At 41.3% G+C, this 26,631-nt stretch overlaps 1 protein-coding gene across 3 annotated transcripts in view; it reads left to right on the top strand.

Moving 5' to 3' along the window:
• UCK2 (uridine-cytidine kinase 2) overlaps positions 1 to 26,631 on the top strand; it is an 81,613-nt gene that overhangs the window by 39,923 nt on the left and 15,059 nt on the right. For all 3 annotated transcript variants that reach the window (XM_061183152.1, XM_061183151.1, XM_061183153.1), the window contains exons 2-3: positions 23,468 to 23,627; positions 24,452 to 24,548. In XM_061183152.1, the coding sequence (XP_061039135.1) occupies positions 23,468 to 23,627; positions 24,452 to 24,548 (257 nt within the window). The remainder of the gene's footprint in view (positions 1 to 23,467; positions 23,628 to 24,451; positions 24,549 to 26,631) is intronic.

The raw sequence follows: 26,631 nt of genomic DNA, 5'->3' as shown, positions 1-26,631 counted from the left end.
AGGACCCCATGAGAGAGCTTGGAAAAGCCAGGGGGTGGTTAACTAGGGTGACCGCAGCCGTGATAACTAATCACAGAACACGCTTGTCGTCAGACTTGACTTCCACCAGTGATGGCAGGACTCACGTCAGGATTCTTGCTTCCGTGTAGGTGTGAGACCAAGCCTGATCTAATTCTCTTTTCACTAACCTGGGCTTTCTTCTTAGCAGTTAGTTGGTGTGTGGCTGGAAACGGAAGAAGGGCTGCAGAAAACTGAGTGGTTGGCCAGTGTGGGGAGTAGGGAGAGGAAGAAAAGGAGGAGGAGGGGGGAGCAAAGATACTTTCAAGGAGCAATCTTTTAAGTCTTCTTGGAAGAGGAAGTTAACTCTGAGAGATTAGAGTATATGCTGTGTTTTGGGCATATACCAGGAAGTAAGCACCTTTTAAGAGCTTGGCTTGAAGTTGGTAACTAGTAATGCAAACTATTGATTTAAAAATTTTTTTTGTTAAGTATTTGTTAATGAGAGAATTGATTTCTATAACTGAGAAAAGGGTTATAAGACATGGTGTGTGTCTCGCCCCTCCCCCCAAATCATGGCTTCAGGGGCTGCTTTTCAGTACTCTGAACCTGAAGCTGGAAGACATCTTGGTTTTAGACTCTACATGAGAAATGTGACTTTGGCTCAGTATACTTTTATTGAGGGCTTGGCACTGGGACAGGTGTACAAAGATGAATGAGATCAGACCCTTGTCCCTAGTTTGGTGATACAAGGTTAGTAATATAAATAATAGATAAGTTTTTATTGCGGCAAAATACACATAACATAAAATTTACCATTTGAACCATTTTGAAGTGTGCAGTTCTGTGGCATTAAATTGTTGTGAATGTATTTACCATCATTCATCTCCAGAACTTTTCCATCTTCTCCAACTTAAAACTCTGTACTTGTTAAACAATGACTCCTCATTTCCCTCTCCCCCCAGCCCCTGCAAACCACCATTCTACTTTCTGTCTCTGTGAATTTGATTATTCTAGGTACCTCATAAGCAAATCATACAGTATTTATCCTTTTGTGATTGGCTTATTTCATTTGGCTTAATTCTTCCAGGAATTAAGTTTCATCCATGTTGTAGCGTGTGTCAAAATTTGCTTCCTTTTTAAGGGTGAATAGATATTCCATTGTATGGTTATATACCACATTTTGTTTATCCATTCATCCATCAATAGACACTTGGGCTGCTTCCATCTTTTGGCTATTGTGAATAATGCTGCTTTGAACATGGGTGTACAAATATCTGTTCCTTTCTTTCAGTTCTTTTGGGTATGTATCTAGAACTGGAATTGTTGGAGCTTATGGTAATTCTATGTTTAGTGTTTTGAGGAATCACTGTACTGTCTTCCACAGTGGTTGCACCATTTTACAGTCCCACCAGCAGTGCACAGGGTTCCAGTTTCTCTATATCCTTGCCATCACTTGTTATTTTCTTCTGCTAATAGCCATCCTAATGGATGTGAAGAGGTATCTCACTGTGGTATTGGTTTTCGTTTCCCTAATGATTAGCGATGTTGAGCATCTTTTCATGTGCTTATCGGCCACTCATATATTCTTAGGAGAAGTGTCTGTTCAAGTCTTGATCATTTTTTAATCTGTTTTTTTTTTGTTGTTGTCGTTGTAAGAGTTCTTTGTGTATTCTGGGTACCAATCCCTTATCAGATATATGATTTGAAAATATTTTCTCCCATTCCTTAGGTTGCTTTTTTACTCTGTTCATAGTGTCCTTTGATGGTCAAAAGGTTTTACTTTTGATGAAGTCCATCTTATTTTTTTCTCTTGTTGCCTGTGCCTTTGGTTTCATATCCAAACAAAAAATAATTGCCAAATCCAACGTCATGCTTTCCTCCTGTGTTTTCTTCTAAGAGTTCTGTGGTTTCAAATCTTACGTTTAGGCCTTCGGTCCATTTAGAGTTAATTTTTGTATATTGTATAAGGTACGGTTCCAGTTCTTTTTTCCCTTCCCTCCCTCCCTCCCTCTTCCTTCCTTCCTCCCTCCCTCCCTCCCTCTTCCTCCCTCCTTCCCTTCCTTCCTTCCTTCCTTCCTCCCTCCCTCCCTTCCTGTGGATATTCAGTTTTCCTAATACAATATGTTGAAAGATAACTTTAATTTATGAAAGAAGATGCTTAGCTGCAACTCACAGGAGTTATTGAGCCACAGTCTCTGGCAAGAGGGTTCTGTTTGAATGATATAGGAGGAAGAGATTCAAGCCTCTCACTGCATTATGGAGAGACAGCACACTGCAGGAAGCTTCCCTGTGGGTACTTCCTGTGCAACACAAGTCTGGGAATTCCCACAACACAAGTCTGGGAATCTGCAGGAGCCATTTCAAGTGAGAAGGGGGGAAAGAGAAGGACATTATCAAGGTAAGATGAGAAACACATCGTATATAATGTGCTTCTTAATCTGTTATCTTTAGTTATATATGTATTCTTTATAGGAGGCTTGTTTGGACTGGAATTCCCCATTACTCTTTAGTTTGTGGGGGATTTTTCAGTGGGGGTGTGTGCGCTTACTTTAGCTATTTGTCACGGTAGAGAAGAAACAGGGTTTCATGCTGGTGGGAAGATATTACCTTGTTTGAAAGAAAGATAACTTTGCACATGGCCTTCATCTGTGAGGGACTCTAAACCTGCTGCAGATTTCTCCCCTAAAAGTGGTGCCACAACACAAGTCTGATCTCAACATGTGTGCAGCTGTGGACCAGAGGGTTGAAAGCAGATCCCGTGTCTCTTTCCGGATGAATTCCAGAGGGACACAGCTGCAGGTTTTTCTGTAACTCTTTGCATGTGCACAGGAAGTTCCTTACAACCCACTCTGTTAGATCTCATTTCCTTTCAGTTCTTTGCCCTCGGTGCTCCCTGGGTGTCTGGCCTGTAGGTTCAGGGTTCAGAGAGCCTCAGGATTGGTGCCCTCTTGTGGTCCTCCTTTGATCTGGTTGGGATCTTGGGAGTTGAAGGCCAAGAAAGGATCCCTAAGAAGAAGAAAACTCGGGGGAATTGATTATAAATTTCTGCATGAGGAAGTCTTTTTAAAATACAACATGATAAAAGCATTACGAAGTTAATCAATTTAACTACACAAATAAAAATTTTCTTCAGGAAACACCCCTTTTTTAAGGGTAAAAGTTCACTGGAAAGGATATTTGTAATACAAATGAGAAATGGTCAATTTTCTTAATGGATATCAAGAGCTTTTCAATAAAGAAAAGATCAGTAACTCAACAGAGAAGTGAGGATAGGATATCAACAGACTGGTTTCAGAAAAAGAAAAACAAAGGCTTTTAGGCATATAAAAGATGTTTAACCTCACTTAAAATGGAAACGTAAATTAAATAGGTAGATAACATTAAGTTAGATACTAAGAGTATGAGGAAATAGATGTATGTAAATCACTGATGCTGGGGGATATCTGGGCTTATGTATGGAAATTTTAAAAAATACAGATTCTTTGCCCTAGCAGATCCACTACTAGAAATTTATCTGACAGGTGTATACATTTGCCCATACATGATGCTTGTTTTAGAAAAAGTTGGGCACGACTGAAATGTTTATCAGTGGAAGACTAGCTGCGGTTCCATTCATACAATGGAATGTATGCACTTGTAAAGGAAGAGGTCTTAAATGCACTGATGAGAAAATCTTCAAAATTTATGAGTGAATGAAGGTACAACATTGTGTTAGTGTTTGTTTGAAAAGTTTGTACACACTTCTGTTTTTTATATGTAGTGACCGCCTCTCAAAGGATGTACATGAAAACCGAAAACAGCACCTGCAAGAAAGTCAGAAAGGTGGTTGGGATGTGGGGTGGGAAGAAGGCAGACTTCACACTTTGTGCTGTTTCGTACCTTTTAGATTTTGTACCATGTTTCAGATATTGCCTCTTAAAAAGCTAACTGCCTTGAAAAGGGTAATAGAGATTAAGTAAGTAGAAAAACCAAGATAAAAACTAAAAATAAAAAACAAAAAACAAAAAAACCCCAAAAAACCCAACAACAACCTAGAATTTCAGCTCAGGTTTTAGATCACCAAGGTTTAACAATGAAGCAGGGACAAATGACAGAATTCTGAGCTGGAGACAGAACGTAGTCCTGTACGGTTTCATAGATGTGAAGAAAATAAAACGAATGGCCATGAATCAGGATGAAGTCTTCAACTGAGTTACAAAATAAAAAGTTTCCCAATAGATTGTTTCTAGGAAATATTTGTATAAATGAAAATTTAAGGGGTTTTAGAGACAAGAATAATTTTTATTGAGCATGTATTTTGTGTTAGCCACTATCTTATATATATTGACCTGTTAACACTTAGAGCCCATTTGTGGAATGGCTGTCATTCCTACCATTTGCAACAAAGACAGTTAATGGTCTGAGAGGTTGAGTTGTTTGACACATAACTGGTGTGGGTGTGGTAAAGTCGGGAATCAAGCCAGGTCCCGTGTGCCCAGCCTGGTTCAAAAGGATCCATTTTTCACCTTTTAGAACTTTGCGGTAAGTGGGTAGTTTTTGTCCATCTCGGCCTCTTTTTTTTTTTTTTTTTTTTTTTAAATCTGTCTTGCTCAGAAGCTTAGGGCATTTCTATCACGATACAAAATGGCACTTTTTACACATCTGCAGCCTAATAATTGGTACTCATTTTGAAGACCCTGAAGCACATTGCTGGATCTAAAAGCAACTTCTTAGTTACCAAGGAAACATTAGATTTAGCCTAGTGCTCAGTCTAGTTTCTTTTAAGTGTAGTTGAAATCTTTAAAAATTGGTTGAGTCTGTTTAGCATGTATGATAATTATTAACCAGGATATTTGATGAAGGTGACACTCCTATATGCCAGCTAGTAATAGTTTACACTTACAGCAAATGGAAAACATCAGGAAAAATTCTGCAGGAAAAGATTATAGAATGAAATGATACATATCCTTATGGAATATATCCTCTGGAAGAAGAAAAACAAATTGTGTCCAAGAGTATACATTAATAGAAGTTGAAGAACGTGCTCATAGTCTCTGTGATTTAAAAAAAGAGAGAAATTGAACTCACCCATTGAAAAATGACAGGTGTATTAGCTTTCTAGGGCTGCAGTAACGAATTGTCACAAACTTGGTGGCTTAAAACAACAGAAATTTATTCTCTTACATTTCTGGAGGCCAGAAGTCCAAAATGTAGATGTTCGGCAGCATTGGTTTCTTCCGAAGGCTCTGAAAGAGAATCTGTTCTGTGCTCCTGTCCTAGCTTCTGGTGGAGTTCCTTGCCTTATAGATACATCACTCCAATCTCTGCCTTCATCTTCACGTGGTGTTCCCTCATGTCTCTGTATTTCCTCCTTTTCTGTTTCCTACAAGGACACTTGTCATTGGGTTTAGGGCCCATCCATTCCAAGGATGGTCTCATCTCGAGACCCTCAACCTTAGTTACATTTGCAAAGACCTTTATGCCAAATAAGGTCACATTCTGAGGTTCCAGGGTTTAGGACATGGTCATATCTTTTGGGGGGGCCACAATTCAACCCACGACAGAAGTTGAATCACAAAAGATGGATGGTCATTGATCTTTTTTTCAGATAAACTTTTTTGGGAGATAATTGTAGATTCACATACAGTTGTAAGAAATAAAGCAGAGAGATCCCATGTACCCTTTAGTCAGTTTCCCCAATGGTAATATCTTACAGGGCACTGACCTCAATAAAGTGAAGATATAGCACATTTCATCACCACAGGATCCCTCCTTCATGTTGCCCTTTATTAGCCACCCCTGCCTTCTCCCACCACTGCGATCCCCCATCATCCCTCATCTCTGTCAACCAGTAACCTCTTCTGCATTTCCATCATTTTGTCATTGCTAGAATGTTACATAAATGGAATCATACATTACCCCCCCTCCCCCGGGCCTTTAGCATAATTCTCTGGAGATTCCTACAGGTAGGTAGGAGTTCATTCGTTTTCATTGCTCACTGGTGCTCCTTGGTGTATGTCACCAGTTTGTTTAAGCATTCACCCACTGGAGAACTTCTGGGTGATTTCCAGTTTCTGGCTATTATGACTAAAGCTTCTGTGAACATATGCGTACAAGCCTCTGTGTGAACATGTTTTCATTTCTCTGGGCTATATAAATGCCCAGGAAGGAGTACAATTGCAGGATCATATCGTAGTTGCATGTTTAGTTTTTAAAGTGCCGAATTGTTTTCCTGAGGATGTGAGCCATTTACATGTCTACCAGCAGCGTATGAGTGGTCGCTTTCCTTCCCGTCACCAACATTTGGTGTGGTCACTATTTTTTATTTTAGCTGTACTGATAGGTATGTAGTGAAATGTCATCCTGGTTTAAATTTACATTTCCCTAATGGCTAAATGATATTGAGCATCTTTTCATGTGCGTATTTGCCATCTCTATACCCTCTTGGGTGAAATGCTTCTTCATGTCTTTTGCCCATGTTCTAGCAGGAGTGTTTGTATTTTACTGTTGAATTTTGAGAATTTTTTATATAAGATACTAGTCTTTCGTTTGATATGTGCTTTGTGAGTATTTTCTCCCAGTCTGTAGCTTGTCTTTTCATCCCCTTAAGAGAGAGGTTTCACAGAGCCAAGTTTACTTTTGACAAAATTCAGTTTATCAGCTTTCCCTTTTATGGGTCATGCTTATGGTGTCAAGTCTAAGAAATCTTTGCCAAGCACTAGATCCTGAAGACTTTCTTTTTTTTTGGCCATGCCACGTGGCTTGCAGGATCTTAGTTCCCCCACCAGGGATTGAACCCGTCCCTGGCAGTGAAAGCACCAAGTCTTAACCACTGGACCATCAGGGAATTCCCCCTAATAAGTTTTCTGTTTTACATAAGCCCGTGATCCATTTTGAGTTAATTTGTATATAAGGTATGAGGTTTAGGTCAAGGTTCATTTTTTTTGCCAATAAATGTCCAGTTGGTCCAACACCATTTCTGGAAAAGACTGTCCTTCCTCTGTCAAGCAAGTGGACTTATTTGTGTGAGTCTAAAACAAAAGTTTGGCCTGTGTCTACTGATAGTTGCTTCAGTTTCACAAATTAATAAAAGAACATCATTCTCTGCAAAGGATATGTGCTTTAACGCCTCTTATCTGCCAACAGTAGATTAGCCCTGATGACTTATGATGATTTACATTGTGGTAAACTCACCATACTTTATAGAGTAACATGGTGTGTAGCTTTGGAAATTCTTTTATTTATTTATTTTTGGATTCCAGAGGAGTTTGGGGGCCAAGGAGGTAGTTGATGAATGATGAATCCATCAAAATATGGAAGGGATAACTTGAAGCAATTGAATCTCTTTTTTTTTTTTAATGGGTGTGAGGTGATATCTCATTGTGGTGTAGATCTTTTAAAATGGTGAATCTTTTTTTTTTTTTTTTGCAGTTTTTTTTTTTTTTTTTAAGATGAAACAGGAGTTACTGTTTATTATCTTCTATACAGCAGGCACCGTACTTAATGCCTTAAGTGTGTAATCTCTTTTTTTTTTTTCACACACACTGTATTTTATTTTTACAAGAGATAAATAGACTGACACCAAGCATTGTACATGGATGACCACAACAAAAGCAACAATGATTGCAATTACCAAACATGAAACACACTCATACTATGTCATAATATTGACATTCAGTCCAGTAATCCTCCACTGTAACAGCTCCTTTACTTTGCAGTGAAAATTGATTTGTATATTCTTTGCCTCTGAGTCCTTGTGGGATTTTTTTCTTTTTTTAAATTCAAACAGAAAGTCACAAAAATTATACTCATCCTCATCAGTTCACTCAGTCCCATGTAATTAAATTTTTTTTTTCATCTTGATCTTTTGTTAGCACTTTTATGAGCTCATCAGTTTTTCATTAGAGTTCTGAAAATGCTTATTCATTCAGTTCAGCAGTACAGTCAGGTACCAGAAACCTGTACTTGTCAGAGTCTTTTCCATGAATTTCCTGAAGATGAAACCCTTTTATAGGAACATATTTACAAAAGCATCAGAGTACACCCAGAACTGTCTGTAAATGACAAAAGACTTAAAAATGACCACGGTTAAAGATTTGATGAAAGTTCATAATAATGCAGTTGACAAGAAAATTAGTTATTTCTGAGATATACATTTTAAAGTAATAACTAGGATTATGACTTATAACATTATACCAGAACATATAAGATTTTTAGAAATTTCATGTAATGTCTGAAACATTTATATTAACATATTTCCATACAAATAACCCAATGAAAGTTTAGTATTAGTTGTTTTGTTTGTTTGTTTACACTGCAGGTTCTTATTAGTCATCAATTTTATACACATCAGTGTATACATGTCAATCCCAATCGCCCAATTCAGCACACCACCATCCCCACCCCACCGCAGTTTTCCCCCCTTGGTGTCCATATGTCTGTTCTCTACATCTGTGTCTCAACTTCTGCCCTGCAAACTGGCTCATCTGTACCATTTTTCTAGGTTCCACATACATGCGTTAATATACGATATTTGTTTTTCTCTTTCTGACTTACTTCACTCTGTATGACAGTCTCTAGATCCATCCACGTCTCAACAAATGACTCAATTTCGTTCCTTTTTATGGCTGAGTAATATTCCATTGTATATATGTACCACAACTTCTTTATCCATTCGTCTGTTGATGGGCATTTAGGTTGCTTCCATGACCTGGCTATTGTAAATAGTGCTGCAATGAACATTCGGGTGCATGTGTCTTTTTGAATTACGGTTTTCTCTGGGTATATGCCAAGTAGTGGGATTGCTGGGTCATATGGTAATTCTATTTTTAGTTTTTTAAGGAACCTCCATATTGTTCTCCATAGTGGCTGTATCAATTTACATTCCCACCAACAGTGCAAGAGGGTTCCCTTTTCTCCACACCCTCTCCAGCATTTGTTGTTTGTAGATTTTCTGATGATGCCCATTCTAACTGGTGTGAGGTGATACCTCATTGTAGTTTTGATTTGCATTTCTCTAATAATTAGTGATGTTGAGCATCTTTTCATGTGCTTCGTGGCCGTCTGTATGTCTTCTTTGGAGAAATGTCTATTTAGGTCTTCTGCCCATTTTTGGATTGGGGTGTTTGTTTCTTTAATATTGAGCTGAATGAGCTGTTTATATATTTTGGAGATTAATCCTTTGTCCGTTGATTCGTTTGCAAATATTTTCTCCCATTCTGAGGGTTGTCTTTTCGTCTTGTTTATGGTTTCCTTTGCTGTGCAAAAGCTTTGAAGTTTCATTAGGTCCCATTTGTTTATTTTTGTTTTTATTCCCATTACTCTAGGAGGTGGGTCAAAAAAGATCTTGCTGTGATTTATGTCAAAGAGTGTTCTTCCTATGTTTTCCTCTAAGAGTTTTATAGTGTCCAGTCTTACATTTAGGTCTCTAAACCATTTTGAGTTATTTTTGTGTATGGTGTTAGGGAGTATTCTAATTTCATTCTTTTACATGTAGCTGTCCAGTTTTCCCAGCACCACTTATTGAAGAGACTGTCTTTTCTCCATTGTATATCTTTGCTTCCTTTGTCATAGATTAGTTGACGATAGGTGCATGGGTTTATCTCTGGGCTTTCTATCTTGTTCCATTGATCTATGTTTCTGTTTTTGTGCCAGTACCATATTGTCTTGATTACTGTAGCTTTGTAGTATAGTCTGAAGTCAGGGAGTCTGATTCCTCCAGCTCCGTTTTTTTCCCTCAAGACTGCTTTGGCTATTCGGGGTCTTTTGTGTCTCCATACAAATTTTAAGATGATTTGTTCTAGCTCCGTAAAAAATGCCATTGGTAATTTGATAGGGATTGCATTGAATCTGTAGATTGCTTTGGGTAGTATAGTCATTTTCACAATGTTGATTCTTCCAATCCAAGAACATGGCATATCTCTCCATCTGTTGGTATCATCTTTAATTTCTTTCATCAGTGTCTTATAGTTTTCTGCATACAGGTCTTTTGTCTCCCTAGGTAGGTTTATTCCTAGGTATTTTATTCTTTTTGTTGCAATGGTAAATGGGAGTGTTTCCATAATTTCTCTTTCAGATTTTTCATCATTAGTGTATAGGAATGCAAGAGATTTCTGTGCATTAATTTTGTATCCTGCAACTTTACCATATTCATTAATTAGCTCTAGCAGTTTTCTGGTGGCAGTTTTAGGATTCTCTATGTATAGTATCATGTCATCTGCAAACAGTGACAGTTTTACTTCTTCTTTTCCAATTTGTATTCCTTTTATTTCTTTTTCTTCTCTGATTGCCGTGGCTAGGACTTCCAGAACTATGTTGAATAATAGTGGTGAGAGTGGACATCCTTCTCTCGTTCCTGATCTTAGAGGAAATGCTTTCAGTTTTTCACCATTGAGAATGATGTTTGCTGTGGGTTTGTCATATATGGCCTTTTTTATGTTGAGGTGGGTTCCCTCTATGCCCACTTTCTGGAGAGTTTTTATCATAAATGGGTGTTGAATTTTGTCAAAAGCTTTTTCTGCATCTATTGAGATGATCATATGGTTTTTATTCTTCAATTTGTTAATATGGTGTATCACATTGATTGATTTGCGTATATTGAAGAATCCTTGCATCCCTGGGATAAATCCCACTTGATCGTGGTGTATGATCCTTTTAATGTGTTGTTGGATTCTGTTTGCTAGTATTTTGTTGACGATTTTTGCATCTATATTCATCAGTGATATTGGTCTGTAATTTTCTTTTTTTGTAGTGTCTTTGTCTGGTTTTGGTATCAGGGTGATGGTGGCCTCATAGAATGAGTTTGGGAGTGTTCCTTCCTCTGCAGTTTTTTGGAAGAGTTTGAGAAGGATGGGTGTTAGCTCTTCTCTAAATGTTTGATAGAATTCACCTGTGAAGCCATCTGGTCCTGGACTTTTGTTTGTTGGAAGATTTTTAATCACAGTTTCAATTTCATTACTTGTGATTGGTCTGTTCATAGTTTCTGCTTCTTCCTGGTTCAGTCTTGGAAGGTTATACCTTTCTAAGAATTTGTCCATTTCTTCCAGGTTGTCCATTTTATTGGCATAAAGTTGCTTGTAGTAGTCTCTTAGGATGCTTTGTATTTCTGCGGTGTCTGTTGTAACTTCTCTTTTTTCATTTCTGATTTTATTGATTTGAGTCCTCTCCCTGTTTTTCTTGATGAGTCTGGCTAATGGCTTATCAATTTTGTTTATCTTCTCAAAGAACCAGCTTTTAGTTTTATTGATCTTTGCTATTGTTTTCTTTGTTTCTATTTCATTTATTTCCGCTCTGATCTTTATGATTTCTTTCCTTCTGCTAACTTTGGGTTTTGTTTGTTCTTCTTTCTCTAGTTCCTTTAGGTGTAAGGTTAGATTGTTTACTTGAGATTTTTCTTGTTTCTTTAGGTAGGCTTGTATAGCTATAAACTTCCCTCTTAGAACTGCTTTTGCTGCATCCCATAGGTTTTGGGTTGTCGTGTTTTCATTGTCATTTGTCTCTAGGTATTTTTTGATTTCCTCTTTGATTTCTTCAGTGATCTCTTGGTTATTTAGTAACGTATTGTTTAGCCTCCATGTGTTTGTGTTTTTTACGTTTTTTCCCCTGTAATTCATTTCTAATCTCATAGCGTTGTGGTCAGAAAAGATGCTTGATATGATTTCAATTTTCTTAAATTTACTGAGGCTTGATTTGTGACCCAAGATGTGATCTATCCTGGAGAATGTTCCGTGCGCACTTGAGAAGAAAGTGTAATCTGCTGTTTTTGGATGGAATGTCCTATAAATATCAATTAAATCTATCTGGTCTATTGTGTCATTTAAAGCTTCTGTTTCCTTATTTATTTTCATTTTGGATGATCTGTCCATTGGTGTAAGTGAGGTGTTAAAGTCCCCCACTATTATTGTGTTACTGCCAATTTCCTCTTTTATAGCTACTAGCAGTTGCCTTATGTAATGAGGTGCTCCTATGTTGGGTGCATATATATTTATAATTGTTATATCTTCTTCTTGGATTGATCCCTTGATCATTATGTAGTGTCCTTCCTTGTCTCTTGTAACATTCTTTATTTTAAAGTCTATTTTATCTGATATGAGTATAGCTACTCCAGCTTTCTTTTGATTTCCATTTGCATGGAATATCTTTTTCCATCCCCTCACTTTCAGTCTGTATGTGTCCCTAGGTCTAAAGTGGGTCTCTTTTAGACAGCATATAGATGGGTCTTGTTTTTGTATCCATTCAGCAAGCCTGTGTCTTTTGGCTGGAGCATTTAATCCATTCATGTTTAAGGTAATTATTGATATGTATGTTCCTATGACCATTTTCTTAATTGTTTTGGGTTTGTTTTTGTAGGTCCTTTTCTTCTCTTGTGTTTCCCACTTAGAGAAGTTCCTTTAACATTTGTTGTAGAGCTGGTTTGGTGGTGCTGAATTCTCTTAGCTTTTGCTTGTCTGTAAAGCTTTTGATTTCTCCATCACATCTAAATGAGATCCTTGCCGGGTAGAGTAATCTTGGTTGTAGGTTCTTCCCTTTCATCACTTTAAGTATATCATGCCATTCCCTTCTGGCTTGTAGAGTTTCTGCTGAGAAATCAGCTGTTAACCTTATGGGAGTTCCCTTGTATGTTATTTGTCGTTTTTCCCTTGTTGCTTTCAATAATTTTTCTTTCTCTTTAATTTTTGCCACTTTGATTACTATGTGTCTCGGCATGCTTCTCCTTGGGTTTATCCTGTATGGGACTCTCTGCGCTTCCTGGACTTGGGTGGCTATTTCCTTTCCCATGTTAGGGACGTTTTCGACTATAATCTCTTCAAATATTTTCTCTGGTCCTTTCTCTTTCTCTTCTCCTTCTGGGACCCCTATAATGTGAATGTTGTTGCGTTTAATGTTGTCCCAGAGGTCTCTTAGGCTGTCTTCATTTCTTTTCATTCTTTTTTCTTTAGTCTGTTCCGCAGCAGTGAATTCCACCATTCTGTCTTCCAGGTCACTTATCCGTTCTTCTGCCTCAGTTATTCTACTATTGATTCCTTCTAGTGTAGTTTTCATTTCAGTTATTGTATTGGTCATCTCTGTTTGTTTGTTCTTTAATTCTTCTAGGTCTTCGTTAATCATTTCTTGCATCTTCTCAATCTTTGCCTCCATTCTTATTCCAAGGTCCTGGATCATCTTCACTATCATTATTCTGAATTCTTTTTCTGGAAGGTTACCTATCTCCACTTCATTTAGTTGTTTTTCTGGGGTTTTTTCTTGTTCCTTCATCTGGTATATAGCCCTCTGCCTTTTCATCTTGTCTATCTTTCTGTAAATGTGGTTTCTGTTCCACAGGCTGCAGGACTGTAGTTTTTCTTGCTTCTGCTCTGAATCTCTTAATAGAGGATTTGAACCCCTTTCTTCAGATGCTATGAGGAATAAGTGGGAAGTTGGGTTTTCAAGGACAGTGAAAGAGACGTTCCAAAAGGAAGGAGAAGTGGGTGCGTGGCACACGCTTTTGGTTTCCTCTCCCTGCTGTGCTGCAGTTAGACGCAGGTGCTAGAGGAACCCTAAAGAGAAAATTAAAAAAAAAAAAAAAATCTTTTGACCGCCAGATAGTCTAACTTCTGGTTTTCCACAATTTGGATAAGGATTACTGGAAAGGAAGAGTTAACTCAAATATGCTTTGTACAACAAAGCAGTCTTGTGCTGTTTAGTCCACGTTAAACGTTTACCCATGTGTGGCCTTCAATTTGCAAAGATTCAGCCAAGGATCCAACTGGCACATTGTGCTCGCCTTTTTATCCATTCATTTTTTAAAAACAGGGGGTAGTCAGCTTTCTTTTTTGTGCCTCTCTCCAGAAGGACTTCAAGTCCTGGACCATAATTTCTGTAATAGGCATATTATCCTTGCTTCGTAAGCCAAACTGTATGAAGTGGGTGGGTTTTGGCACCCCTCGTCCAAAGACGTGCTCAGCTTTTCCTCGGACAGGGGGTTCGGTTGGCTGGGTTTTACCATCTCAGCTTGCCTCCTGCCCCTCAAGTAAAAGGGGAAGAAAAGAGATCCAGCCTCACTTGCACCCATGAGGCAGTGAGAATTGACCCTCCAGCATGCCTCCTCTTGCTTCTACCTTTTGCAGAGGGCTTCATAAGGAGCAAATTCATCAAAGCTAGCAATAAGCCTAGATGCATTCCATTTTTTTAGGAGTGGGGAGAGTGGTGGTGGTGCCTTTTGTGTTTGTCCTGTGGGGAATACAAAGAAGTGTCCACAGATTCCATATTCAGGCTCAGAATCAGCAAGAGGAGGCTGAAATCAATCATTGTTTTATACCGAATAATTGTAACCCGGTGGTGAGGCCTGCATCGCCACTTGAGCACAAGCACAGTCCTGTCTTGCCTGATGTTTTTTTGTTTTTTTAAAGATCAAATTTATAGAGAGAATGTTTTGCTTATCTCTTTTTAAATTTTATTTATTTATTTATTTATGGCTGTGTTGGGTCTTAGTTTCTGTGCGAGGGCTTTCTCCAGTTGTGGCAAGTGGGGGCCACTCTTCATCGCAGTGAGCGGGCCTCTCACTATCGCGGCCTCTCTTGTTGCGGAGCACAGGTTCCAGACGCGCAGGCTCAGTAGCTGTGGCTCACGGGCCCAGCTGCTTCGCGGCATGTGGGATCTTCCCAGACCAGGGCTCGAACCCGTGTCCCCTGAATTGGCAGGCGGATTCTTAACAACTGCGCCACCAGGGAAGCCCCTTGCCTGATGTTTTGCCTGAGTTTTTTTAACTGAAGTATAGTTATTTTACAGTGTTGTGTTAGTTTCAAGTATACAACAAAGTGGGGGATCAGAAGTGACTTGTCTTACTCTTTTCCTAGTAAAATATTTCTCAGGAAAACTAACTTCTAAGGAAGTCCAGCAAGCCTGTGCTTTGGAGCCCGAGGGGAGGAAATTACAGAGCCATGCTGAAAGTGTTCTGTTCCTGGCAGCTCCTGTATTTTTTGTTGTGGACACTGCACCTGTGTTGTAGGGTCACTGTGGCTCTCGGGAAGAGAAGAAGTTTCTGTCCCCTTCTGATGCAGTGGCAAGGCAGGCAGTGTGTGTGGTTGTTAAGAGCCAGCGTCCTGAAGCCAGCCTGCCTGAATGTGAAGACCGGCTCAGCTGCTCTCTCGCTGTGTGATCTTGGGCCAAGTCACTTAATCTACCTCTGTACCTCCATTTCCTGTATGTAAGATGGGCATAGTAAGACCACGCACCTCATAGAGTTGGTTTGAGGATTAAATAACATAGTAAATGTAAAGTCCTTAGAACAGTTCCTGGCGTCTGTGTGTTAGCTATTGTTCATCATCCCTCAGTTGATTCTAAACAAGTTTAATTTCATGAGTGAGTGTTCTTTGAGGGGGTTTCTCTGCAGGGGCTCGCGACTCCAAAGAGAACAGAGCCAACTAGGTAATTTTACAAACCCAGAAGTGAATTATTTTAAATGTCTTTGCTAGGAATAGAGCTTAGATGGACAATTCACTGAAAAGTCCTGGGAATATGTATATATTGGTGACTGTTGATCAGCTAGAATTTTTCTCAGCTGCAGGCTAATACCTGGGATTTTCTAGGCTGGACTACCTTTGCAGTACCAACACGGATCAGGAATTAAAACTGTGCTCTGTGATGACCTAGATGGGTGGGATGCGGCAGGGGAGGGAGGTCCAAGAGGGAGAGGACATATGTATACATATAGCTGATTCATTTTGTTGTACAGCAGAAACTAATACAACATCGTAAAGCAATTAATACTCCAATTTAAACACACACACACACACACACACACACACACAAGTGAGAGCTTCCACTGTGGGGTGTTTTCATCTAGTACTGTTTATAATCTGGTTTCCCCCCTCCCAGCTGCAGCTTCCTCTATGGAGTGCTTGGCCTGCAGCACAAGTAATGTGCTAAAAGATGGAGAGGATGTTTAACTCCATTCTGACACATCAGGGTAAATACAGAGAAAGAGACTGGCAGGTGGCAGAGAGGTGCCCAGTAGTCTGGGAACATTGGTCCAGGCAAAATGCTCCTCACCTCACCTTTTAAAACTCACAAAGAAATTACTTGGCTGAGGGGATGCTTGTGGCGCCTGTGATGAATAAGGCAGCCTCTTGGCCCAGGACAGGAGAATTACTGCAGCTTTCAAGAGGACATTTACACTAAGATATACTGGGCATGTGGGTGTTGACATTAGGATTATTTAAGTTGAAAGAGACAGAAAACTTCAAACAACAGGGTTTAAACAAGATAATTTACCTCATTCCTATCTTAGTTCCATGATCCTTTGAGTCTGTGGCTCCTTTATTTAGCTGCTTCACTACCCTTAGTTAGCATGATATCAATCCTACAGTGTGGCCGCTTGAGCTCCAGCCATCAAGTCTTCATTCCAGCCAACAGGAAAGAGAGAGTCAAAAGGGGACCCTTATCCTTTTAGGAGATTCTAGAAGCTTCCATTTCACAATTGGTCTAATTGGTCAGAACTTAGTACAATCACAAGCTGTAAGGGAGGCTGGGAAATGTAGTCATGTGCGCAGCTAAAACTCGGGGGCTAAGATTTGGGTACGCAACTAGTTGTCTCTCTACCTGAGTATGTGATATGCTTTAGGATGGAATCAAGGCTGATGCTAAGGATGAGCAGGGCAAACTATATTTTTGAAATTCCAGGTCTGAAGGAAAAAGAAAACTGTTGGGCCATCAATTCAGACATTTCCTGTGGTCATCCATTTAACCACATTTGAGTGAGCCCCCCAGGTGCCAAGGCCTGCCAGGCCCTGGGAATAAAAGCTGAGTTGTAACTGGTTCCTGTGTTCCAGGAGCTCTTAGTTACTGTAAGGCAGCTATGCTCACCAACACCTCTTAGTGATTGGATTGATCTGTGGCTACCTCTTGATGTCTAAGACCCTTTTTATCACATAACAACTTAGTGAGTTTCTGATTTAGATCTTATTTATTTGTGTGTGTATGTGTATGTGGTGGTGGTATTGTAGTTGTAGCTAGGAGAACCCATTTAGCAGTGCATGGGTTCTGGGGTCATCTATGGACCCAAGGCTGGTTGGCCTTACCGATATTCCCGGGGAAGCATTGAGTGACACCTGCCTATTGCTTCCATATAGTTGGCTTGACCAGGAATTGAGTCAGCAGATTTGAGCTCTGTTCTGTCTCAGGGCAAATTACTGGGGCTTTGGTTTTCTCATACTTGTACATTAGAGCTTCTGAGCTACATGGGGAGCAACCCCAGCCCCCAAAGGTGTGATGTAATGTCTGGGGGCCGTGCTGAGCACCATATAAGTTAGTGGTGTCTTTCTTTTTTCTTTTTCTTTTTTTTTTTAACTTAATTAATTTATTTTTGGCTGTGTTAGGTCTTCATTGCAACGTGCAGACTTCTCATTGAGGTGGCTTCTCTCGTTACAGAGCACAGGCTCTAGGCGCGCGGGCTTCAGTAGTTGTGGCTCGTGGGCTCTAGAGCGCAGGCTCAGTAGTTGTGGCGCATGGGCTTAGTTGCTCCGCGGCATGTGGGATCTTCCCGGACCAGGGATCGAACCCGTGTCCCCTGCATTGGCAGGCAGATTCTTAACCACTGCACCACCAGGGAAGTTCCAGCGGTGTGTTTCTTACTTGATGATAGTGACAGGGAAAGCTGCTTTTAAGAGTTATCGAGGTGACTTGTACACAGTCCCGGAGTGACGGAGTTAGATGGGGTCTTCCTGCCTGAGGAGGCTAAGCATCTGGCCTTCTTGCACTCTTAGCTGCTGGGTGGTGCCTTCAGGGCAGGTGTTAACTGATGCCCACAACCCATTCTGAAGGGTGGGGAGGGAGTGATGAGTCAGGTGCCTCACCTGGAGCTGGCTGACTATTTTAAGCTGCGTGCTGTGTGGTTGCTAGGTTTTCCTCCATCTCAGCAGCGCTCCCTCTGATAATGAAGCAGCTCACTCTGAGCGGGACAGACAGCTTGATGCGATTCTTGCATGTTGGGCAGCGTAGCCCTCAGCCTGTACTCTTCTGTAAGGTTGCGCATGAGAAATACCAACCCCGTCCCCTGGGGACACACCCGGCCTGAAGCCCTCTGTAGGGCTGAGCTATGTTGCTCTGAGCTAACCATCTTGGGCTCCATCCAGGTTATGTGTTGGGGTGGTTGGTGGTTCACCCAACAAAAAGGCCACCAGAGCTCGTTTGCTCTGTTTGTTTCGTTTGTTTTCCTCATTTGGCAATATTGGGATTGGACAAGAGGATCTTAAGGAAGATCTTAGAAGACACACACACGCTAGAAATGGCACGCTAAGGTGGTGTCTAGGCTGTCTGAGCCACCTCCTATGTAAGAATCAGTTTAGAGAATTGCTGTACTTCCTATAGCAATATGGGAACCTGTGCAGACTCAACAGCTGCCCTGTTGGAAACTGCTAGCTTGAAGGGCCTGTTGATTGGCTGTTGACTGACTGCTCCTGGGTCTTCCCGAATGAATGGGAAGTGTCCCCGAGAAGGGAGTCCGCCATATTGGTTAGCACATCTGGTGGACTGGCCTAATGATGAAGTCCAGTGTTGACATGTTCTTGGAATTACAATGTGGGAAGGAATCTTAAAGTCATTGTGAGTTGTTCTCCATCACTGTAGTTGTTTGTGAGATTTAGTCCTACAGATTTTTCTTCAGAGAATTTTCTGGGCCCTCCAAATGTCTGGCTCCTAACAGCTGGATTTGTTGAATATAATCCAAATTTAGGTTCCAAATACCTTGAGCGTGTGTGTGTGTGTGTGTGTGTGTGTGTGTGTGTGTACTTCTAGCTTCTTTTTGATATCACTTGCCTGCCTTGAGTCACATGAAATTCTATGAAATTTGACTTTAATGATACAGTGGGACAAAACAGTATTACGTTTCTAACCAGTTCCCTCCCTGTTCTCTGGAAGTGGAGTAAACTTATAGAGAGTATTGGGGCTGATGCCAAAGCTGCTTCAGTTTGGAATAGTGAAAAGAATTGTGCCCTTGCAGTTAGAAGATCTGTGGCTTGAGATTCGGCTCCATGACCTTGAGCAAGTCATTTAGCTTGATTGAAATCTCTAAGCTTCAGTTTTCTCATTAAGAAAAAAAAAAAGATAAAATAGTATCTTGTTGTAAAACAATTGAGGTAATATCTTCAAAATGGCACAGGAGTGAAGAAATTGTAAATCACCTTCCCTGAGTCTTCCATATGATTTCTTTTTTTCCTTTTCTAAAGCTAACCTCATTGATCTTAACTTTGTATTCAGACAGCAACCCTAGCTGGCTTGTGGCTGTGTGTCCTGTCCCCCACCCCCTCTTCCTTTAAAATAGTGTAGTAGAAGTGGCAGGGACAGAAGACATTCTGGATACATCGTGCTACATGTGGAGATACCATACAAAACTGAGTTTACCTCCAGCCCCACGGGTGGTACCAGTTTGCCTGGGAGGTGCAGCTGGAAGGAGGGTGGGCTCTGGGGTTGGACTCCTCGCGTTGGAATCCTGGCTCCACTGCCACTTGACTTGGGCAAGTCACTTCACCTCAGGCTTCGCCGTAAGTAGAGTGGGTATAATAATAATGGCCAGCACACAAGGTTGTAATAAGTAAATGGGATGATTTAAAAATGTTGAGCCCAGTATCAGCACATAGCAAGAAACTGCCCCTTAAATGTGGACTCTTCTTATAATAATAATTATTATTTTTAATTGTGGTAAAATATAGATAATATAAAATTTACCATCTTAAACCATGTTTAAGTGTACGTTTCAGTAGTGTTAAGTATATTCACATTGTTGGACACCCAATCTCCAGAACTTTTTCATCATGTAACACTGAAACTATATCCATTACACAGCTCCCCACTACCCCGCCTCCCCCAGCCCCTGGCAACCTCCATTCTACCTTCTGTTTCTATGAGTTTGACTACTCTACATACCTCCTGAGTGGGATCATATGGTACTTGTGGTTTTGTGACTATAATTATTTAATAAGTCTTAGCTCACCACAGCAATTGCACTGTCTCCCATTTTTAGCATTCTACAAGCTTATGATTGCCTGCCTTCTTCTCAAACCCTAGTCATTAATGACTTACTTCCTTTCCTGAGGGAACAAGACACCTTGCAGCTCCATTTCATCCTTTTGAAAAGGGTAGGGTTAGAGAAAAGGGAAATTAAAGTGAAGGAGACATAAAAGGAGGGCCTTCAGTAAGGAAAAAACCATTCACTCATTGCAGACGTCCTCTGTAGGACTTCTTCCTCCTGATTGTGTGAAGATTCAAACCTAAGCACCAGTAGAAGCAATGAACCCCTCCCCAAGTATCTGTCGCCCCGATTTGACAGTTATCTAGATATTTTGGGCCCAGCTTTAACAAGTTCCAGAAAGAAGAAAATACTAGAAAAATCTAAATTAACCTACAGGCAAGTGTTTCTTTGCTTGTTCATGCAGTGGTGTTTATCTCCTGAGTGATAAAAGGGTTTCTTCTGCTTGGAACTTCTGACTACCTTTTTTTTTTTTTTCTTTTGAAGCATAGTTGACTTACAGTGTCGTGTTAGTTCCAGGTGTGAAGCAAAGTGATTCACTTATACATATATCTATATCTATTTTTCAGATTCTTTTCCATTATAGGTATTACAAGATATTGAATATATATAGTTGCTTGTGCTATACAGTAAATCCTTGTCATTTGTCTATTTTATATGTAGTAGTGTATATATGTTAATCCCAAACTCCTAATTTATCCCACCCCCCGCTTCTGGCTACTTTTTTTTTTTTAATAAATTTATTTATATTTATTTTGGGCTGCATTGGGTCTTTGTTGTTGCGCATAGGCTTTCTCTAGTTGCAGCGAGTGGGAACTACTCTTCATTGCTCATGCGGGCTTCTCATTTTGGTGGCTTCTCTTGTTGCGGAGCACGGGCTCTAGGCACACGGGCTTCAGTAGTTGTGGCACGCGGGCTCAGGAGTTGTGACTCGCAGGCTCTAGAGAGCAGGCTCAGTAGTTGTGGCACACGGGCTTAGTTGCATCCATGGCATGTGGGATCTTCCTGGACCAGGGCTCGAACCCGTGTCCCCTGCATTGGCAGGCAGATTCTTAACCACTGCGCCACTAGGGAAGTCCCTGACTACTTTTAAGTTGAAAAGGAAAGGAACCAGGATTGCATGACTGTAGCCAAGTCCTTTAATTTGGTGTCCACATCTGTGAAGGGTAACACTTGTGACTTCTGGGGGTAGCTGTAATGGAGCACCTGGCCTAGGACCTGACACCTAACCAATAATCAGTTAAAATGTTAGCAGTTGGTGGTGGTATGTTTGTGGAAAGAACGATCACCAGCTCAGTCCTTGAAAACATAGAGCTGAGACAAGCAGCTGTGGACCAACAAAACAGCCATCTTTACTCTCTTTTTTGTTTGTTTGTTTGCTTTGTTTTGGCCACACCACGTGGCTTTCAGGATCTTAGTTCCCCGACCAGGGATCGAACCCAGGCCCCGGCAGTGAAAGCGCTGAGTCCTAACTACTGGACCACCAGGGAATTCCCCAGCCATCTTTACTCTTGATAGAGAGTGTGATGAGCACTGACATTCTAGAATTGTACCTATTGTATGTTCATTAACCAGTTTTATTGGCCATTGGATAGGTTCTGTCCTAGGTTGTGCCTGGGTTAAGGGAAATGATGGTTTATCTGTGAAATTAAGTAGTGTAACTTCCTTATATGCTTTCCTGGCAGTGGTGGGATTACTATTCTTAGTAAAAAAAAAAAACACATTTAATGTGTTTTAGCTACAAATAAAAAAATACCATTATTTGAATAACCTGATAGATTATATATATCTGGCTCCATGAATCCCTCTTTTCATTGTTGTTCTTTGGACTTCTGGAAGGAATTCTATCTACTAGTGAAGGCTGCAGGTATAAACGTTGCCCTCTCATAGCCTTGTGATGTAAGAAGCAGATGGAAGCTAGGAAAAGGAAATTATGGGCCTATACATGTTTAAAAACTTAGAGGTTTTGATTGCATAGAACCTTTGATTCTGTTGTAGCATTTTCATTTTTGAATGTAGTTTAAGTCATGTGCAAGCTTTATACCTTCCTGTGATTCTTTTTTTTTTTCTTTTGGCATATCTGTAGTTCCAAAAATCCTAAGTAGTTTTAAATGCTTTTTTGTGTGTTAATATGTAAAAGTGTCATAAAATAATTTTCTAATAATTAACAGTTGAGTCAAAATATTTTTCCCCCACAGATCCTTATAATATGGCAGTGTGTTTCACCACGTGTACAACAGGACATATTGTGCAAAATAGTTTTTTTTTTTAACATCTTTATTGGAGTATAATTCAAAATAGTTTTAATTTGCACTTGCTAGTACAACAGGAATGACCAGTTTTCCTTATGCTTGGACAAATCAAATACATTCTTCATAAAAACTTTTAAAAGTTTCCTGGTTTTTCCCTGTAAAATCAGTTGGTAAAATAAGTTCAATAGTAAGGCTTCTAAGGCTGAGCCCAAGAAACCTCTAACTGCTCATTTTTTCATCGCTTGTAATTAGGTCACCCAGTTCCAGAGGGGGCTTGAGTTACAGCTTCTAGAGGTTTTGTAATGTAGACATTCTTATTTTTCAAATAATCTTTGTATCAAATGAAAAAAAAAAGAAAAGAGTTATTTGGTAAATACAATCTTTCACTATCTCATTCTTTTGAATGCACTTGGTTTTATAATTTTGCTTTTACAAAGAGCGTATGTTATTGGAGAGAAAAGGAGTCAGATATGTGTATTACTAGCAACGCAACACAAAGCATGTAGGTTTGAGTTCCTCTGGAACTGGCGTCCGTACTCTTAGTTGGGATACCCCTAGGTTGTTTCAGGTATTGGTGATGTTTATGTCTCCAGCTCTAAAAGCGGGGGCACACATGTGTGACAAGGCTGCCCGGGGTACTGTGAGGGCGATGAAGTCCACGGCTCTGGACCAGAGCAAAAGAAACAAACAGAAGTAGGATGGAAGCCATGATCTTGGCCTTACCGCCAACCAGTCAAGCTCTCTGCTATGAGATTCCTTTGGCATAAAGAGATGTGCAGGGGCTGTGAGATGTCTAGCAAATGCCCAGTCACTTCATGACCCAGAGGCCCTTTGGCCCATCAGCACAGCCTCAGTGTGCCCTTTCCCCACTTTCTGCTGTCTTTTTTGTGTATCTATCCCAGGGTGCAAGCAAGGAAGAATAAAATAGTGTCACCTTTTATTAGTAGCTTTGGGGAAGGCTTTATGGAAGAGGAGTTAGAGATTACTGCCCTCCTCCCCCTGCCTTCACTGTGGATACCTGAGCATAGTAAATTGTGTTAAGGAAAGAGAGGAAGAGACTTTTGGGGCCCCTGAATTCCTTCTCAGCAGACGTTTCCTCCCTTCCCCTAATGCATCATCCAAGATATGGTAGCCTTTGGGTTCTTCCTTCCAAAGGCCCCCTTGCTCAAGGCGCACACATCAGCTCAGTGACTGGACCTCCCTTATTCCGTGGTGTTCCCTTCTCTCCTTACAGTCTTCCGTTTGTGCTAAGATTGTGCAGCTCCTGGGACAGAATGAGGTGGACTATCGCCAGAAGCAGGTGGTCATCCTGAGCCAGGATAGCTTCTACCGTGTCCTCACTTCAGAGCAGAAGAGCAAAGCCTTGAAGGGCCAGTTCAATTTTGATCACCCGGGTGAGTCGGGGCATTGAAGGGGCGTGTGGGGGGGGATTGGTTGAAGAAGTTGCTTAACCTCTCTGTTTCCCATCCATAAAATGGAGGACTGATAGGTACCTTGCGGGGTTGCGGTGGGGCTTATAGGAAAGAAGCACTTTGCAACGCATCCTCTGGTGCTTGGCGCCTTAAATACTGATAGAATCTGTGTCTGAACAAGGGTGACTCTTGGAGAAGCCTATTACTCAGGGTGGGCCAGACACAGGTTAGCACACACACACAGCTGGTTCTCCCGCCTCCTGATCCGCAGCAGCCTGTGTCACACCCTCCCGCCAGCACCCAGCACGTGCGTGTACATGGCTCGTGTGTTAAACTCACCGACTGGCAGAGTGGGGTGGAGGGTCCAGGATGGCGGCCTGAATGGTTTTTGCCCTGACAGTCCCAGATGAGCACACTGCCCCTTTAGCTGGTTTGGAGTTCTTATAACTGTGGAAGTCAAAACTTGGTGTGATGCCTGCTGCAGTCCCCTAGTTGTGAGTATGCTTGCCAGGTTATCATATGCTGGATTTAGAGAGAGGAGAGAGATGTCTGAGGCCAGAGATGGAATGGCAAGCCAAAAAAAAAAGAATCCACTTTTCAGAACTCATTTATACACTTTGGTTTGAGATGCAGGGAATTCGCATTCTGCTTTGGGTAGAAATCTGGCTTTTTTGTGGGGAGGGGATGCTTCTCTAGGGTGTGATACACATATGTGAAATAATAGGTTTATAGGGATGCCCTGTTCATCATTATAGGAGAAATCATTTTACAATTAAGAAACATCTTAATAGTTTGATTTCCTTCAGATGCCTTTGACAATGAACTCATCTTCAAGACACTCAAAGAAATCACCGAAGGGAAAACAGTCCAGATTCCTGTGTATGACTTTGTCTCCCATTCCCGGTAAGTGAGCTGCTCTGGGCTGGGGATTGTTACCTGTTGCTCCCCAGAGCATCCCCAGAAGTTCCAGGCTTCTTCCTGACCCCCCCGACCCCCCGCCGCCCCCATGTGCCTGGTGCCCACTGCAGCCTGTCAGTGACAGGGCGGTGGCATCAGCATGCCTGTAGGTGCCTGGGGTCAGGAATTCATCCAGGTGCTTCCTGGAACAGTCCAATCGTGATCATCATGCTCTGTTAACTCTGAAGGGATATATTTGTGAATTTGGACTCAGGTGAGGGACTGCGCATTCGTCCTCATCCACGTGCCCAAGCTGTTGTTCCTGGAACAAACGCAAGGGGGTGTGGTAGAGGAAAAACAGGAAGAAGAAGAAAGGAAGCTGTTCTTTATGCTCTCCTGGTTTACTTGGGATCGAGCTGTGTGGGGAGGTGTGAGGGCACTGGGGTCACCAAAGACTAGACCCACCAGAGAGCTTCTCAATCACGTCAGACCTGTCCTTTCCATTTGTCAATTTTCATGCTCCTAATAAGGAATAGCAGAGTGGCTTGACCTCCATCACAGCCTCCTTCCCTCTTGAGTGGTGGGAAGGGGCTTCTGGAGGACTTCCCTCCTGCTAGCCAGACCCCGAGCTCCTTCAGAGCTACACAGAGCTCTCTGCTCACTTTGTCTCCTTCGGGGGACCTCCCAGGCACACTCGACACTCCTAAATGGTGTGTCACACCACGTGTAGCTCCTTAGTAGTGGCTCAGTAAGTGTTGTTTTTAGCTCTGGGCTCTTTTGAAAGTTTCTCCCTCCCGCTTTTCATTTTCCTTCTTGGTTTCTTTATCCCACTCTCTCTTGAGTTGATTTTTTAAAAATGGGAAATTAGATTTCGTACCAAATATTTCTATAATTAAAAACAAATGTTTCTATAATTAAAATGTTTCTACTACCAAATGTTTCTATAATTAAAAGCCCGGGGCTTCCCTGGTGGTGCAGTGGTTGAGAATCCGCCTGCCGATGCAGGGGACACGAGTTCGAGCCCTGGTCTGGGAGGATCCTGCGTGCCGCGGAGCGACTAGGCCCGTGAGCCACAACTACTGAGCTTGCACGTCTGGAGCCTTGCTCCCTAACAAGAGAGGCCGCGATAGTGAGAGGCCCGCGCACCGTGATGAAGAGTGGCCCCCGCTTGCCGCAACTAGAGAAAGCCCTCGCACAGAAAAGAAGACCCAACCAACACAGCCAAAATAAATAAATAAATAAATAAAAATTAAAAAAAAAAAAAAAAGCCCGATCTCCATCTCCCTGTGTGTTCCTTTAGGACACATCTCAGCCTTTAATGCAGTTAGCTCACATGTTCTGTGCCCTTCCCATGAACTTTCTCAGAACTTGAGGGTGTGGCAAAGATTCGGTTGGAGGAGGAGAAAAGAGAGAGCACATTGTGATGGAAAGCCGGGCTACTTTGGTTCTCACCTTCATCCCTCACTGGTAGCTACTGAAGTGCTTCCTACTATGGACCCAATTCTGCTGTGCAGGACATTCAAAGAACAAGATATGTCTCCTATATCAAACCTCTACAGACTGTGCAGGAATAAAGGGGTGTTTAGAATAGGGAACTGGAGCTAACATGAATAATGAGGGGGCTGGGAGAGCAAAGATCTGGGAGGCCGCAGCCAGAGAATCAGAGACATTCGTCCCCAGTGATGGCAGCCTGAGCTGCCATCTGGAGAAGAAGCTAGGTTCATGCAAAGTCCAAGAAACTGCTGCATCCATCCGGGCCCACAGCCTCTGAATGGGAACTTATGGAGTGTCTGCAGTTTCCTTGTCTAGCTGTTATGATCTCCTAAAAATTACAGATTTTGTTTCACTTTCATTTTCTTTTTTAATTTAATTTTAAAAATTTGTTTTATTCATGTATAGTTGATTTACAGTGTGTTAATCACTTTCATCTTCTAGGTTTCCCATTGACAAAGTAGCTGGGACCATATAGGGAAAGGGATTCTGGGAATTGTAGTTTCTAGCCTTGGGGGAGTGGTGGTGATGTCAAGTTGACAAGAGACAGCCTAGCCCACCACCTCTCAGGTCCTGGGCGGGGTACTGCTACAGAATT

This window comes from Eubalaena glacialis, chromosome 3, assembly GCF_028564815.1.
Source record: "Eubalaena glacialis isolate mEubGla1 chromosome 3, mEubGla1.1.hap2.+ XY, whole genome shotgun sequence".
NCBI lineage: Eukaryota > Metazoa > Chordata > Mammalia > Artiodactyla > Balaenidae > Eubalaena > Eubalaena glacialis.
Note: the sequence above shows the minus strand (reverse complement) of the source record. Positions and strands in the feature narration are given on the sequence as shown.